Here is a 17,587-nt window from a genome sequence, read left to right on the forward strand (position 1 = left end):
CGACGCGGCCAAAACACTATTTTTCTCACGAGCCAAAGAGGAGCTCTCAAAAGAAGAGAAAGAAGAGCCACGAGCGAGCGGCGCAAACACAGTGCTCTAGAACATTCTAAAGCACCACAGCGCAGAGCCCAAAGCTTCTTTCTTTCTCTTCTGAGAAATTCTCTTTAGCTTGTGATTCTCGCTCCCTCGGTTACATCTATGCAGCAACGGAGACGCGGCTCAACCGCCGGACGGGTACATACAAGTTACGCTCTAAAAGATAAAACATGATATCGAAAATTTCCAAACGCGATTTCAAAGTTTTATGAGTTTTTGTTTTCAGTTTGGAAATCACTACAACTTGCCTCAGCGAAAGCCTAGACAACAATCTTCGTTCCTTCTTGCTTGTTCTGATTTTGGGAGGTTGAAACTCCCAAACGGCTAAGGCTAAGAGGAGGGGGGGGGGGGGGTGCTATAGATTTTTATTTTAGCTTCGAATACATAGGGGATTCTTTAACGTACACTGAGATCCAACTACAGAAGAGTGCTTTGGATATCGCCTCCATCGAACGGTGTTGCGGCTGGTATTGAGCCTTGGTTCCCCGACTCAGTAGTTGAGAGCCTATAGCATCGCTTTCGTGAGACAGCCTCTTTCAGGCGTTAGGGTTGTGAGGACGTGGGTTGGGGGCATATCCCACGGGCGCGCCAGGCTGTCCACAAGTCCAATTTATCACAGTAGCTCATCGATTAAATCGAACAAAACGGCGGAAATGTGCAGCCGCGCGATGCACACGACACAAAAGCATGGATGTTTTTCTGTGTCAGATCTTTTCACCGATTACAAGCGTTGTTAGGGCGAGATAAGTTGCTGTATACGTTTTTCGGTGAGGCTTTACAGTAATTCTATGCGAGATGTCGAGCTGACATCTAATGCTTTTTGCAGTAATACAAAAGCGTAAATTAGTACGACTGCAAATATTTGGCATGTACTCTCAGACAGAGCAAAAGAAAAAAAAAAGAACGATTGTTACAATATTGGGAAAGGTTCGATCGCGGTTTAACTCCTGTAAGTAGTTTCTTTTGCGAAACGACCCCTAGTGGAAAAAAAAAAACGATCAGTATGCAAGTACTGCAACTTTAAACACGGATTTGGCAATGCGACGCGTTTGGCAAGGTATCTGTTCTCGTTTAAGAGAGTTCGGCTGAGCACGAAGGTAATTAGCGTCGATGACGAAAAAAAAATAAATGACAAGCATCACGATTTTTTATCAGCGCAATCATCAAGTCAAATGTTTTGCAGAGACGAAAAACAGCGCCCAGGGGGAAAAAACAAATCAGGGGCTTGTCTTTTCTAGACCATGTCACTCCAGAGCTCCAAAGCCAGATTGACGCTGCTTCAGCTCATTGCTCGAATAGAAGTACACGAGAGTGAATGATAATGTAAACACCTTAACATATTATTCGTGTTTCCCACATTTGACAAGAGAATGGTCCAATAGCTGGGCGAAGCGCTCATGAACTTGGTCGTAGCTATGGCCAAACCAATTAATCTATTGACCAATCGAAATAGACAACAATCGTTGGACTGCGATGTATGCTGCTATAGAGATGCGCCAAGTGGCTGAAATGCTCGCAAGCGACAAGGTATAGTGACATTAGCCACTGACCGTACAAGCAACATAAAATCAGCCTGTTGTAATGTTGCAAGCAATTTGCACATGTCGCATGCACTGAATATGCAGCTCATGGCCTAAGCTTGCTCATAACTGATCTGATAAACCTAAATTGATTTTTGATGATGTTGCTTTTTAGAAAATAAAAAATCCAGCCTTGTGTTTCCTTATTCCAAAATTTCGACCTTTGCATGAAGTATACTATAGGAAAATGTTTTTTTTTTTTCGAAAATTTCAAAATTTCTGAAAATTTTTCATCTCTACTCCCAACCACTACTAGGGCACTGCTGCGGTAGCTTATTGTCTAGCATATTCATTATAGTATGCAGACATTCGCTTTGAGAAGTCAGACGAAGCTGGAATATTCCCGTCGCAGACTCCTAACCGCCCTTGGTTTTTATGTTTCGTGCAAGAGAAGGCGGAATTGCCTCGCAAGGAGAACTTGGCAGCGCTTCAAGACTCTGCAGTGATAGTAGCGCTACAGCATGTTCGTGAAGAGTTATTTGCCGCTATCTCACAACTGATGCTCTAACATTCGCGTTATTAGTCGCAGTAGTCCTGTGAGGTTTCTGTTGTCTGCGTAGATGAAACATACTGCACCAGAGCTGGGTGAGACGCAAAGAAAAGTAAGCAGCAATAAAAGGAAACAAAAGGAGTACTGATCATTGTTGTCTCACATATATATCAGGGTGGTACGTGGTGGCAATCAGGATGTATGTAACGATAGATGAACGTCTAGCTGACCCATTCTACGACAGGAGATCAGCATTTTCGTTATCGCGGATATTACGTACCACATGTTTTCATTACCAAGGATATATAACACAGACACATTAGAGAAGTTCCTGCCGACTAAATCTTTGTAGAGATGCCATGCAATAATAACTGATGAATTTGCATTGAGTTAATTTCTCAAGCATTAAGGTCGTTGATGAGTTTGTGTGTACTGAACGTTTGCAGTGAAGATGCAACAATAAAAATAGGAGGAATTCCTATGGAACGAATTTCTGTAGTGAAACTTCAAGATCTTAGATTAGTTCGTGCGGACGGAATTTCTATATCAAAGGTAGATTGAAAATTTTTGAAAGATTCGTGTGGAATGAATTTCTGTAGTGAGACCACATCAAGAACTTTGAAGCGCACGTGCAACGGAGTTTGTGTAGTGAAACCACATGATTTTTTTTTTTTTTTTTTTTTGGGGGGGGGGGGGGGGGCTATTATAGGGTTTTATTAGATGTCCCTCCACAAGTCCTTAGTTTTTATCGACATCCTGTTTAGTCTGTAACAACCCCACGAGACCCAAAATAAAAATTTCACGGCCATTTTGTTAGTGTTAACCTTTATTCCCTTTATCATCTCTGCTGTCTAACATAGCTTGCCCTAAACGGTGGCGCAGCAAAGCTAATATTATTTGAACGTTTTGTTTTCCCGGTTCAGTTAGAGGAGCAGAAAGAGGCGAAAGTCAAAAACCATGCACACATGCATTTCTGAATGAGATTTTTGCTATTTATTTCCAATGTACGAGCGCGCAAATACACCCAGGCTACAGCAGGGGAAAAAGGTACACTGTCCATATGGAAATGTGGAAATAGTTAATCACACTCTGTAATTCATCTCCTCCTGGGCACGTTAGTTTGCTCCGTAGTTACCACTCCAAACTTTGATCTCGTACATCCTGCAATTTGGGGCTGCTAGCACTGTAGAACTGCTCGTACCACCTCATGAAGGTTGTTAGTCCGCTGTCCTCCTTGACGAGACTCCTGTTCTTGAGACTGATCTTGTTTGCCATGATTATGAAGTCTCTTTCCAGCTGAAAAAAAGAAGTTAAACTGAGTGTACATTTATTAAGCAGCACTAATTACCTGCGTTACGTGGCTACCAGCACACCTGCTTCTATTTAACTTTCGCTATGCCCGGCACTTTTTTATCGTCAATAAAGTTTATTCAGGGAATTAAATGAATGTCTTCGCGGGAGTCTTTAACGAACTTTTTCTGGTCACAAATTTGTACCGAATGTTTTACATGGGCTCAGTGCCTATCTTTACGGGAAATGTAGCCGACAAAAAGGGGCGGCGACCCGTCGCTCTAATGGGGATTGGCTGCATTTGTTATATCTTTAAACGCGCTGGCAATATTCTTACAGTTCTTTCCGCGTTTTCGTAGTTATATGTACCAGCAGTGGACAAGCGTCGAAGTGACGATTCCCTTCTCTGTTAGTCTGCCACTTGAACCTTGTATGAGAAAGGTTGAGCCCGGTGGGGGGTAATGTCTTACAGAAGTCAAATGCACATCGTCAGCGAACGCTGAAGACTAACGCGCGGCATGGTCCCGACTTGGCCCTCAATGCTCCACTCTATGGTGACCAACGTCTTAAAGCAGGAGCAGTAGACCGTATAGCCCTAATACTCGTAGCGGTCACTCGTTTGCTCGCTAGTGCGCCTGCAAAAATGGCGGGCCAAGTTTCACAGTAATCCCGCATAAAGTCAACTAGGAATTTTGGCTGATGAACTTAAAGCCTCATTGTTCTGGTTTGCCAAGCAGGGGATTTGGCACTCCTGTAATATTTTTAAACATTTGAAAACATGTGACACTTCCATCTAGCCGCTCTTACCGCAGTGATGATACAAGGGCAGCACACCTCTCATCGGGACAGAATTTCACCACGCTGATGCGTATACAGGGTGTCCAAGCTAACTTTAGCCAAGAGTTAAAAAATAAAACATTTTAGATAGGCCGGGGAAACCCCTTGAATGCAGCTGTCAGCCATGAGTCGCACCACAGGAATTTTTTTTTTTTTTGCAGTAACTAATAGTAATTCAGACAGTTTTTCTAATTTACTAAGTATCGCCTTCAGACAATAAATGTAATTCGCGAAGTTAGAGGGTGCCTTCTGACACCGCCATTCCATTTCTTTCCGGTAAAGAAAGCCTCGCGTGTATAGTTTTTTCAAGCTCTAAAGGGAGCCTGCGAAATACAAAAATAATATCACGTTACGAAGGCATTCGTGCGCCATGATTGTGGCGCTCTCAATTGTGGTTTGAGTGAGCGAAATTAGCTGCGGCCGTGACTCGAGAGTCCAGTCCACGGTGGTCCAGTCCCAGCGGTAGGCCGATATGTTGGCGATGGTCGCAGCCAGCGCGGTGAGCTCTCTGCGACTTGCACAGTCACGTGCATGGAGGAAAGCAATGGTCACGTGCACCGACTGCCTGAAGCGGACCAAGAAACCATCGCAGACATATTGGCCTGTTGCTGCAACGCGGTCGTGGATCCGAGGCCGCAGCAGATTTCGTTCACTGAAACCCAGGTTGAGAGCAGCACAATCGTGGCGCACGAACGCGCCAGTCACGTGATATTTTTTTTTCTATTTCGCGGGCTTTCTATAGAGCTTAGAGAAACGATACACGTGAGGCTTTCATTGTCGGAAATAAATGGAATGGGGGTTTTAGAAGGTGCTCTCCAACTTTTCAAATACATTTATTTTCTAAAGGCAATAGTTGGTACATTAGAAAAATGATCTTAATTGCTAATTACTTAACTGCGAAATAAATTCTTGCGTTGTGCCACATGGCTGGCAGCTGTATACAAGTGGTTTCCCTGGCCTACCTCAAATGTTTCATTTTTTAATCCTTGTCTTAAGTTAGCTTAGGCACCTTGTATACTCCGCTCCGCAAGCATTATGAAACGCTACAAAAGGTACGGGAGATCTGAGCCAATCTGGGCGGCGCGCACGACATTATTGTGCTCCTACCTCATTCTTACACAGGCAGGAGCGTAGGAAAACAGACATGCAGTGCGTGCCGTCCCAATTGGCCGAGAGCGCCCTCATCTTTCGTAGTGCAGCAAACAGCTTGCGAAGCAGAGTATCGTAGTTAGCCAAGGTCTCCTACAGGAATGCAAAAATTGATCAGCAGCCCTCAGCCCCCAGCAACTGCGTAAGGCTTGCGACTCAAAGGGCGTTAATAAGGGTCTCTGGCGAGCGTAGGTCACCATTGGACCCTTACAACGTTTAACGGTATTTGACGGAAGAATCTTATCCATTGAAGCTAGTCTAGTAGTGCGTTTCGAAGAACTCGCAGGTATCAAATGGGGGATCATTGATATAAGTGAACTTAAGAGGACAGATTAAGCACACGCAGTGTTAGATGTGGGCATGCGTATTACGGCTATCTGGGCTTAGAGGATCGGGGAGAACTGGGTGCGAGATTCTCATCGATAACACAATAGCTGACGACTCGGAAGAAGTCTGTAGGCTGGACGGCAGAGTGGTAACTGTCGTAAAGCTTTATATGACGAATAAATTGAAGGTGGTAAACGTGTATACGCCCTTACACCGAGCCATATAGCCTGATAGGCGAAAGCTTTTATGAATACGTTGAGAAAGCTTTGGCAAAACCAGAAAGGTGAGAACGAGTGATTTCAATGCCAAGGTATTGACAAGAAGTAAGACACTAGGCCGTGGGTGTCCGAGGCATAGGTTCTAGGAAAAGGAAGGGGGACGTTTTAGTAGCGTTCGCGGAAGAAACGAGTTCGAACTCTTGAATTTCATCTGTTTCGTCTTACGCAAACGAGAGAACCGGAAGTGGAGATGTCCGATCGATAAGACAAAAAAAATTGGAAGATGATCAGATGGTCCGATGCGATGACAAGTCCAGATTTCTGGGTCATTCAATAATTACGAGGCGAACGTGGAATAAGATAAGATACCCTTATGCACACTTATTAGTCAAGCTTCCAATGCTCACGTAAATGTTTCTACTGAAGCTTATCCTGCGCTCGCAGCAAGTAATTAAGATAGCCATAGATGACCAAAGCGGCGAGTTTTTGAAAACAATTTGTGAGGAAACTGTGGATTTATTCAGTCACTTTTATTAACATATTGATAGAAATGGTCGGAGCTTCCGATGCGTGGCAAAAATTTGCTTCCAAAGTTTGTCCCGCCCTCACGACGAGTAATTAAGCAAAATAAATAGCCAGAAAATACATATCTTGCGTGGAGGGGTCTGCGGACATATTGATTTTATGGCGAGTTAAACAAACGCAAAAAAAAAAAAAAAAAGCTTCATAATTTTTTGCAGACTTCCTCCAAAGTTTAGATCTGGGAATGTCTGCCGAAGCGGAATGCGCTTTTAGGGTGATTTGCTTTTGCATTCAACCTCCTTCTATTTGATCCTTTTCATCTCTTTCTCTTTCGGTACAACCAATCAATTCAAGTCGCGCCAGTTAATTTTGCTTTACTTTGCATGGAATTGCGGATCGTTAAATATGTTATGCTTAGAAAGTTTCTGAACTTACGTTTCGTTTTGCTGCGGTTGTCTTGGTTGCTCTTTAATAAATTTTGCGCTGATATATATATATATATATATAAGCGGCACTCGCTTTCGGCGCCGCTTGCCGCTTGCTTGGCGGCGTCGCTGCCCGGTTCTCTAAACTACGTCTTTCCACTTCCACCGATACAGGTTTTCCCTCTCACCTCTTGTCTGACAATTTTTTTTAATTCGAGCAGTGCACCTCAGGGAATAGCTTTAGGTACTCATACTCGGTTTGCTGCTAGCAATGAAAGCTGCAATCTACTCAGTGTCCACGTAGACACGCCCCGGAATTTTAGCTGTGTGGCATCTATATGCTGCTTAAGCAGTAAATGAAATAGACTTCATGCAATGCGTGAATATTCACATAGTGCAGGGCGTAGAGGTGCTTAGCCAGGTGAGTTATAATGACCATAGAGGGGTAAAGTATCAGACTATAGCCATAAAATATACCGTGCTATGAGCACGGTGCTTTACCGCATTGAGGTCTCTGATAATGTAATGGCATGGTCTGCTAAGAAACGGTAAGCTGATTGTTCCATAAAACCTGACCACCCTGTACACGCAATGTCTCGTGACATCGACAGTAGCGGAATATGAGAAGAATGGTAATATTATCTTAATGCTAGGAAAGGGGATGTCAAGGACTTGAAAAATTACAGACCGATCAGCTTAGCCTCCATTGCCGAAAGCGGATTTACAAAGGTATAATATATGGGGCTTAGCGTCACAAAGTGAGATTGGCTTGAAGTGATGCTGTTGTGGAGAGCTTCGAAGTGATTTCGGCCACCTGGACTCACTTAGCTTGCACTGACATTGCACAGTACGCGAGTGCCTCGCTTCTCACCTCCGTCGAAATACGGCAGCCACCGTCGAGATCGAACTGGTGTGCTCTGAATCTCCAGCCGAGATCCTTAACTACAAGCCACCACTTGCGTGGTATTTACTAACGTCATCGCTAATATAATCACAGCAACTATAATAAGTCAAAATACCAAATTACCTACCATAAATGCTACTAGAAAATACACCATATTCACACCATCAATCAGATTGCAAAGAAATGCGCCAACCAAAAGTCAGCCAATAGCTAACCATTAGCCATTATAAATCAAGAGAAAGCAGTTTACTCAATCGAAACTTCAGCAGTGATGCTGGAATTTCGCGGTGAGGGTGTAGAGGTGGCGTATCTAAAAGCATCTGTAATTATCTATAGCAGCTGCACAGCTCCTCTACAAAGTAAGCAACAAAATTCCAGTCGGTATAGAATGCCAGGCTGGGTGCCCTTCCTGTGTCCGGCCTGGTGCCGGCAAGGACCGAAGGAACCCAAAGTAATGTCATAAGCACTTTTTGATGCATTTTCTCAATATCGCGGTCACAATCTGTCAGGTGTGAAGCCCTTGGCCGGAAACAAAGCGTTTTTCCCTAATAGTCTACCTTTACCGCTCCTTCGCCTATTCTGCAGTCAACAGACCGTGGCGAAACCCGCTTGGACTACGGTTGGGTTCCTCTAGTGTCCTTACAGTTACTCAGGGGGGCACTGGGTGTCTGCTATGCGTGTTGTATACCGTGGCCAAACTAACTTCAGTTTTATAATTTCACCTAGAATTTTATTGAGTGCATCTTAACGCAGTACACCCAAAAATTTTGCCGCAGCTTGCAAAAATTTTAGTTCGCTTTCCTTTTTTATTTGAATGCTTACTATGCTGCATAGAATGAAGTTGTCGGTAAGCTGCAGTACGTGGTGGAGTACGAGGTGGAGGCTATCAGTGTGAAAACACTAATGCGATCTTGAGAGCAAAGCAAAGATCTTGCTTGAGCTTGACTCCTGGTTGGTAAGTAAGATCGTGACGTCACAATCCACGTGTCCTGGCGCGGGTAATTCAGACATTGCTTGCGCACGGTGCCGTCTGTCTAACCAGGTTAAACACCAGATAATTTTAGAGCGAAAAGGCTGTAATTCATACGGCCAAACCCAACCAAGAATATTTTGGCTCGCATACACCGAGATCAGACGAAACAAAATTAGGGAGACGCTTACGCTTCGTCTCAAACGTAGACGCGATAGCACCTTTCAATTCCTCAATTTTTTTTTTCTCTTGTTTAAACCATTCATTTTTTAAATCATTATTACTCTAACATCACTGCATATTGCAAACGCACCCTAACGCGTTCATTAGGTGCCACTCTAACACGTTTGGTGGCAACTACTCTCAACATTGGTCATTTTCGGTGTAATAAGTACCAGGTTCAAAGTAAAACAAAAAAAAAAACCTTCGTGACCAATGAATTGCATGCCAGCCTGTCAAGCAGACGGCCTTGGTTCCTACCACAGACGCAAAAGATTTATTTCAATAAAGTGCGTAATGTTTTTCGATACGTTTCTGGGTTTCTGTTCTCAATTCCGGGTTACGGCGATGGCATTTCGGCCGCACGAGACCAATACGCTTTCGCATAAAAAAACCTTTGGAGCCGAGCGGAATCGAACCCTCGTGGGAAGCGAATACGGAACTTCACAGCTATCACTGCAGCCGATCGCCCCGCGTCCTTTTTTTCTTTATTGCATGGAAAACTGACTGCAACACCCCCTCGCGCGGCGCATTAAACACCGTCGTCTCCATGAACTTTATTCGGTTTAAGTACGTTAAAACGCTACAATGTTTTACCGACCAGTGACCGCAGCAGACTGCAGCTCTTAGCTTTGTTCGTTAGTCACAAGTTAGGTTTTCCTCCCTTCTAATCATAAGTCCAGCTTCTTGTAATCATCCGGTTCTTGCGGTCTGTATTCCTGGACCCGTCTATAAAAAATGGCGACGGTCCATCTCAGCGGCTGTGTGGAAACTTGAGTTATTTTTGTTTACGAAGGAATTTTAAGCTAGAACAGAAACCTGGCCGAGTTGGTAATTCGTTTCGTAGAAACCGCGCGGAACAAAACAGGTACGCAGGAAGAACGCAAAGACGAGCGCTGCCTTTCAACTGAAGTTTACTATACTTTACTCGCGTTCCTGTTCCCTTTCGCGCTGTTTCTGCGTAGCGCATTTACGCATTTTGTCAAGCTTGCTTTATAGTTTATGAATTTGTACTGCGCGCGCCATTATTTGAAGTTCTTCTGAAAACATAATTAAGGGCGAAATAAAAGGACGGAATGAGTCGTCGAAAAGAAAAGGGCGTAAAAGCCTTGTACTTCAATATTGTTACAATATCATGTTCTCAGTCTTCTGCTTTCAACCTTTCTTACTTTTCTTCTAGAGTAAGGTAACCAACCGAAACACTTTTGGATTGGACGCCCTTCCTTCCTTCCTTCCTTTCTTCATTTCTAATTTCTGTATTTTTGTCGCTGCTTGTCACAATTAAAGAATACGCTATGTGCCTCACATTTAACCGCCTATTCATGTTCATTTCCGCAACATTGCTTCACAGAATTGGTTCTTTTGATGAATTTAAATTATGGGAGCCTTTGCAACCTAAGCACTCACCATGTTTTTGAATCCAACTTCCATCCCTTGGCAGGCCAACCACGAGAACAGACCAGGCTTAGCGTACGTTCGATGTACAATGCGATGGCGAAAGGGTCCCTCAGAGGTCGTAGACATGATCGAGAGGAAATTGCCGAACTTCGTCTTGGAGTGCACTATGGCCAGGTACGGGCCACACTGCGTGATGATGCCTTCACATCGCAAGAGTCGGGGCTTCCAGCCGAAGAGTGACATGTCGAAAGTGAATGGAGCGTACGCACTAAATCCTTTCGGCGCCCAGGATGCTTCCCAAAAGACGGACATGAAGCGGCTTCTCAAAGAGTCAGGCGTGGCCGCCTGACGGGCGTATTCGTCGGCCGACAGCAGCCAAGACGCCTGGTGGACGCAGTTGAGGTGCGCTATGTCCGCCACGTTCTCAGCGATGTCCTGCACGTGGCCGTAACAGGTCGTCTCGAAGCGCGACATCTCTCTGAAACCACCGCTGCTCAGCTCTGTGATATCCTCGAGCATCCACTCGGGCTGTTCGCCGTCAGCATGGAACCATACGAAGATCAGGCCGTACATCTCTCGGCAGGTCCAAGTTTTCACTTTGGCGAAAGCTGGAACTGAAATATTTATAGAATCTCGGCTATGTGGTTATGTGAGGTTTGGAAAAGCATACAAAAGGAAAATAAATAGGAAGCACCTGAACCGTGTACACATTTAAAGGCGCCGCTACGCTTCCTGGTATGGCAGTGATAACTTAGTTGTGTGAGTACCCGCCTCGTATACGGCAGATGCTGGGTTCGATCCTCAATAACAGTAGGTACCCTTGGGGATGCAATGGGTACAAGTTATCCTCAGACCTGTTGCTCGGTTTATTCGGGGCGAAATGCTTGGGCAATGGGTCTTTGAGCAGAGCTAGACACCTTCTGACATGGATTTCCTTGGCGGAAGCTGGCCCTGCACCATATAAGTTCGTCATCATTATACGTTTACCGATTCTAGGCCACTGCTTTGACGTAACACAGTGAAGAATTCAACGGGGAAAGGGAGAGGCGTCATTCCCTACGATACTACGCTGGCCTATGGAGGCACCTTGCGCTCTACGGATTTGTAGCGTCATCGGCGCCTGGCGGGAACTACAGCTCCTGTGCCCGTCATCAACATCATCACCATCATCGTCATCAGCCGGACTATACCCAATGCAGGGCGAAGGCTTCCATTATCCTTCAATTAATCCGGTCCTGTGCTAGCTGCATCCACTTGACCGCTGCAAACTTCTTAACCTCATCCACCCACCTAACCTTCTTCCGCCCCCTGCTACGCTTTCCTTCCCCTGAAATCCACTTGGTTACCCTAATTAGCGATCATTCGTTGTACTCTCTACGCACTTTATGCCTTGCCCATACCCACCTCTTCTTTGTTATTTCCACTTGAACGTAATTAACTCGAGTTATTTCTCGGAGCCACTCTGCGCGCATCCTATCTCCTAACGTTACACCTACCATTTTTCGTGCCACAGCCCCCTGCGTTGTCCTCAACTTAAGCAGAATCCTTTTCTTTAGCCTCCAAGTTTCAGCCTCATAGGTGAGTACATGTGCCGTACTCGCGTCTGAAAGAAAATAGTGCCACTCTTGAGCGGAAAACGGCGCATTCACCACCGCCGCCAACTATCGATGGGTTGCGCTCTGCAGGCGTCATAACTATCAGTGTGATTTGGGTAGTTATCATTTAAAACAATCTTGTAAAACGTTTTCTTGGGATCCTGCGGGCATCACGACTTTGCAGAACATTTGTCATCAACAGCATTCGCAGAAATCATTTCTGTCCGAATATTATTTCTGGAAATTGGTTTTCAGGCAAGGAAAATGCGCAATGACTTGCTCACTCTAGATGGTAATCGGGTGGAGACAACTATTAAGCTCAATTTTCAATTTGGTTCTTGAAAGCTCTTGCTCAAATCATGCTAATCAAGTAAGCAACGAGGTCATGACCTCGTTTTATAGTCTTCATTGCGAAAATATGCGCATGGATTTCATGCCTAAACAGGCACACTTAAGTCTGAATACATAAATACACAATAGGCACGGTAACTAAAATTCAGCAGAGATGCTTCAAACTGCTTATGTACACGAATGCAAAAGCATTACAGTTCCGCGGGCGAAATGTTTTCGGGGAAGGTTTTCAACATGCACTAAATTCTGTTGGCATTGTATTCGATGTATATGTGTTTGCCTATTCCACCTAGACACAGCAGACAGCCATGCTTCCCGCGCGTCTAGGAGTCGTATTCGCCGAAACCTCGGTTTGAAGGCATGCTTATTGAGGTGTATATATATGTCGTCGGTTCAAATACCGGAGCGAGCTCCACTTTTACGCATAGATTTATGCTATATGCAATAAGGAATTGTAGGACGCCACCCCGAACGCTGCATGATACGCGGTTGCGTTTTAAATTTAATACCATAACAGGGAAAACTTGCGCTACGTAGAGGTCAGTGAGTGGCGAATATATACAAACGAACTACAAGTATAAGATGGTCTGAAGGGCTGGTGACATCGGACGAGGATGGGGCTGGGTACCACTAATGATCCATCGCGGATGTCCGGCTTGCTCTGGGCGTCATTTGATAGCGTCAGAGTATTTCTCTTGCCATTGCTTCGATTTCTATGGCCATGTCGCGAGCACGACAGACGAACGCCGCCGACTATCCTCATCATGCTATTGCTTTAAAATACGTATACTCAACAAGACCCTTGATAAGTGCACTCCATGTGTACTGTACCCTTGCTGGCATAAGGCACGTGTGCGCATGCTCCAGTGTCCGCCTGGAACCTCCAACCGTGGAAAGGGCACTCGATGCAATCACCCACCACGCGGCCCATGACGCCCAAGTGTGCGCCCAGGTGCGGGCAGTACGCGTCCATCACGTGCGCCACGCCGTCCCCGGTGCGGAAGGTCACCAGGTCCTGTCCTAAACATGGCACAAAAGAAGCGGGAGGAGAAATGGAAGCAAATATAGTCACGGAAACAAATCACCAAGGAGACGCAATAGTCCGCTTTTCACTTGGAACAGAAGATACGCAGAGCATATATTTATTAGCAGAGGGTTTTTCATTGAGGCGTGCGAACGCAGTCGAATCCGGATGTAACGAACTCGAAGGTAATTTCAAAACCGCTTAATATATCAATAATTTTATATTAAAAAATGCCATTAAATAAGCTTATCTGTAACCAACAGGAAAAAAAAACAATACATAGCACTCACGCTATGGCAGCACGTGTCTTGCAGCGACGAGCCGCCAGCCATTGGGATGGTGGAGCACTGCTTGCATTGGAGCTGCTTGGTCTAGCCTACCAACCACTGAAGCGGCATTTAACGCTGCTTTGGAACTTTCCACTGCTTATTATAACATGGGTAATCTTGTTATCTGCCAACCATGATAAAATAATCACTCAATACGATGATCATAATGTTCGTTTCCGCATTGCAGACGAGGGCAGTCGGTAGGCTTAATCCACCCGGATGTCGTTACATAAGAAGCTGCCTGTCAGAAGGCACTACAATTTAGAGATGGAAAAAGTGACGTGACTGGATCTGCAGTAGACGTTGCACAAGGCGACGTGCAGATCGGTGGCTTTAACAAAGGAACTATACGTAGAGATAGGTTAGGATCAAAAACCGGTGTTCTCATAGAATTTATATGCAAAGAGAAATTGACTGTCTATGGATATTATTGTCGATATGACAGATTGGTTAAAGAAAAAATAAAGAAAAAAAAATACTGAAACTTCGGAAGACCGCAGTTGTGATTCCCCCGTAATAAACTGGACGCTTCATCCGTTCCTCTGTTCGCCCACCCAAGTCCGCCGTGTTTTGAACATGCGGGCTTCCATAGAAGCAGCGGCACTATATTTAAGTTGCGTCTATAATGCCGCGAGAGGAATGTTAGAACTCAGTATGGCACAGTGTGGTCGCGCAATATTGACTGCACCCAACAGCATGCTGCTAATCGTCGCATTTGAGACCGCAACTTAAGATAAAGCCTCACAAGAAACATTGTAAATGCCACCTGGATTTGGCAGCCATGAAGGCAATTAAAGTAAAGCACTACTCAGATGAATGCAGATGATTACTACGTCTTTGTGTCAAATCGAGAGCAAGAGTTCACAAGCGTGAGAGAAATCTGCGGATTGGTGATACAGTTAAAATGAAAAATATTGAAAAACGCAAAAATGTTTCAAGATAAAACGCTAACATAGAATTCTAGTGGTTTGTCAAAACAAGAAGTTAATAGCGACGAACGTTCTGTCCAGTGAAAATAAATGGCGCAGTTTTGTCCTACCACCTCCGTGATCGATATATAGTTAGCATCAGTTCTATTGTCTTGAAACGTGCCTTTTAAATAAGCCACAAATTTTGCCATGCACGGACTGCATTCTTCCCGGCGGTATTTCAAGCTTACTTTTATAATTTCGAACCATATAGAGACATCAGTCGTGATTAAGGGGATCGGACACCAAAACACATTTAGAGAGGTAAAAAAACGGCGGAAGATGCCTGTTTTATGGACGGCCATGTTAATACATACTCGCCGGTTAATCTGGCGTGTGATTCAACAGACGCGCATAATCACATTGAAAGTGTAAGAACAGAAATATAACAAACACGATTTCTTGGTCTCCGGTACTATCCAGAATGTTGCGATCTGATATCAAGCAAGTTGAACCAAATTTTAATCTAACACACACCACTTACACATACTCCATGCTAAAGAGCATAAAGTCCATATTAAAGACTTGAAAGCTAAAGTTCCCAGGAAAGGTTGTACATTTAGCCAAAAGAAAAAGAAAACTAATTTGCTGTATAGCCGAAAATTCAGTGGCCAGGGCGCTTGACTGCTAACCCTAAGGACGGGCGATCAAATCTCTATCGGCCGCGGTGAGAGCTCTTCGACGGCAGCGAAAAGCACGGCACCCGTGTCCTGCGCGATGCCAGTGCTCGTCGCAGAACCCCAAGTGGTCGGAAATTCCAGAGCCCTTCCCTATACGGCGTCTCCATAGTGTGAGTCGGTTTAGGTCGTTAAGCCTTATAATGCAAACCAAGCCAACTTAAAAGAAAAAACAAATGTAAATCATTCCACAGCTCAGCCGACTTTCAAAATGGCTTAGAAATTTATACTGACCTGCGGCAGCAATCGGCTTCACTTCATTGACTCGAAGGTCCGCGGACACCAGCAGTGGAATCCATCCGTTCGGGAAGACAGGAGGAGCCGAAGAAGGAATGCATTTTCTTCCGTGCCTGTATGGTTTCTAAGGGCCGAAAACAATACATATTCACTTCCCAAGAATTAAGTTCAGCAAAAAATGGGGTACGGTTGACGGAACCATTTGTTCGTTCTACAAATATCCTGCTGTAGGGACAATAAAAAAATGAATAATGTAGCATTCATTTCCTGTGTTTCTTTAGAGTATCTATCAGGTAAATTATATTAAGCATTATAGATCCAAAGAAAAAAAAAAGCATCTAGGGTTCGGTTAGGGCAACCATATCGTGCTGTGCGCTGGCGGTTCACGCACTTGACACCGTAATCGCCACCAGGTGTTATAGCGACAGAGCTGACACAGTAAAAAGCCAAAACAAAAATGTGTCGCCTTCAGAAAAAGCACCACACTTTCGCTCTTCAATATCGAGCTGACATATGGCTCTTGAAACACTGAATTCTGACAATATGGAGCCAAGCGAAACGCGCCACATTGATTTCTTCCCTCCTGCGTCAACATCCTTGCTAGTGTTTCATCGATGTTTTGTTAACAGGCGGCTTAGCAGAAGCTGGGCGAGCTTCATACAAAGCTGGCGACTAGACTAGTGTTTCTGACGACGACAGTGGGGGGGGGGGGGGGGGGGGGGGGGGGGGGCTGATCAGCGTTTCGCTTTATGCATCTATATAGAAACCTAAGCTCGCACCAGCTCTCGTGGACGAAAGAAACAGTAGGTTTTTATGGACACATAGGAAATGAAATGAAGGCTGACAGCTTTGTGCAATCAATTGGGGGGGGGGGGGTTAGCGGAGCCTTGCTTAGGTTTGCAAGGTGACTGCGATGATGCGTCATTGACCAGGCCTGTAGCTGAAGCCTAGCTTAGGCGTCCCAAGCACGAGATGGATTCAAGAAAATCCCCCACGTGGACTAAGACAGACCGATTAACTGCATGCCACAGAGGTCAGACAGCATAACTCGCAGTGGAAACAGCCTTGTTTGCGACTCAAGGAACAGTGGGAAAAAGATTTGGTTTCGCGGAAAGGATCTGCACTTAGGATCGCCAGCTCAACGCATTGACGCCAAAAATTGCACGAAAGCTTGCAAACATCGTACCTTTCGAAGATCTGTTTCACGCGTAAAAAAGCGGCGACCGATCCAGACGAGAACCACTGCCAGCACAGTCCACGGAACGAAAGGGATCCAGTCCTCGGCAAGCCATATTCCCGGCTCACCGCAAGTGCGACCGTTCCCCAGCGTCGGGTCCATGTCACAGCCTCACTGCTGCCGGATGGGGCAAAAAAAAAAAAAAAAAAAGGAATACAGCAATGACTCTTTCATCGAATTTTCCAGCCTCTTTCAACCAGTCTGGGTGTGGAAACAGCGTCATGCAGAAACCAACAAAACAACATTCACGCAGCGGTAAATGACGACCATGTTTGTTTTGTTTGTTTGTTTGTTTGTTTGTTTGTTTGTTTGCTTGTTTGTTTGTTGTGACGACCATGTTTGTTTTGTCGCTCAAGTGACCGGAGGCGCAGCATGAAGCAGGAATAACGGCGATGTTTTGCCGCTCATGAGATAAGCGCCCCATTAGGTAGCGGGCATTGCCACTCGGCCTTGCACCCCAAGGCCGCGTCACAAAACGGTACTTTCCCACTTCGCAGCGAGAGGAGGGCGCGGCGCAATAAGGCGAGATAGGCTGTCGCGAGCCGTTAGTAAACTCGTAACAAAATCGAACAGCATAGCGTCGAGCATAGAACACAAACCAATATTGACCACTATGGTATACTAAACATTAAGCTATATGGCTAAAACATTGAGTACCAGACATACGTTTATCTACAAATGAATGGAGGGTAGGAGAAACAACGCTTACTCTTTGCAGAGAAGTGATGCCATAGTTTACCTGTC

The 17,587-nt window shown here is 45.0% G+C and overlaps 1 protein-coding gene across 1 annotated transcript; it reads right to left on the reverse strand.

Moving 5' to 3' along the window:
* Positions 1-3,150: 3,150 nt before the first annotated feature.
* LOC146202448 (cholesterol 7-desaturase nvd-like) lies at positions 3,151-16,945 on the reverse strand. Its single transcript, XM_084601297.1, has 5 exons — positions 16,793-16,945; positions 15,604-15,730; positions 13,203-13,391; positions 10,435-11,039; positions 3,151-3,462 (listed from the first exon to the last, which is right to left on the reverse strand). The coding sequence occupies exons 1-5, from the start codon at positions 16,943-16,945 to the stop codon at positions 3,298-3,300; spliced, it is 1,239 nt and encodes a 412-aa protein (XP_084457423.1). The 3' UTR covers positions 3,151-3,297.
* Between the last annotated feature and the right edge of the window lie 642 nt (positions 16,946-17,587).

This window comes from Amblyomma maculatum, chromosome 1, assembly GCF_055883805.1.
Source record: "Amblyomma maculatum isolate TAMU_Amacu chromosome 1, ASM5588380v1, whole genome shotgun sequence".
Lineage (NCBI taxonomy): Eukaryota > Metazoa > Arthropoda > Arachnida > Ixodida > Ixodidae > Amblyomma > Amblyomma maculatum.

What these genes read in the sequence shown, in the direction of transcription:
- LOC146202448 (XM_084601297.1), bottom strand. Translation starts at nt 16,945, where the DNA reads ATGGACCCGACGCTGGGGAACGGTCGCACTTGCGGTGAGCCGGGAATA. An exon ending in GAAGCCGATTGCTGCCGCAG is followed by an intron (nt 13,392 to 15,603) that starts GTCAGTATAAAT and finishes TGCCATGTTTAG; the next exon opens with GACAGGACCTGGTGACCTTC. An exon ending in CGTGCCTTATGCCAGCAAGG is followed by an intron (nt 11,040 to 13,202) that starts GTACAGTACACA and finishes TAAATATTTCAG; the next exon opens with TTCCAGCTTTCGCCAAAGTG.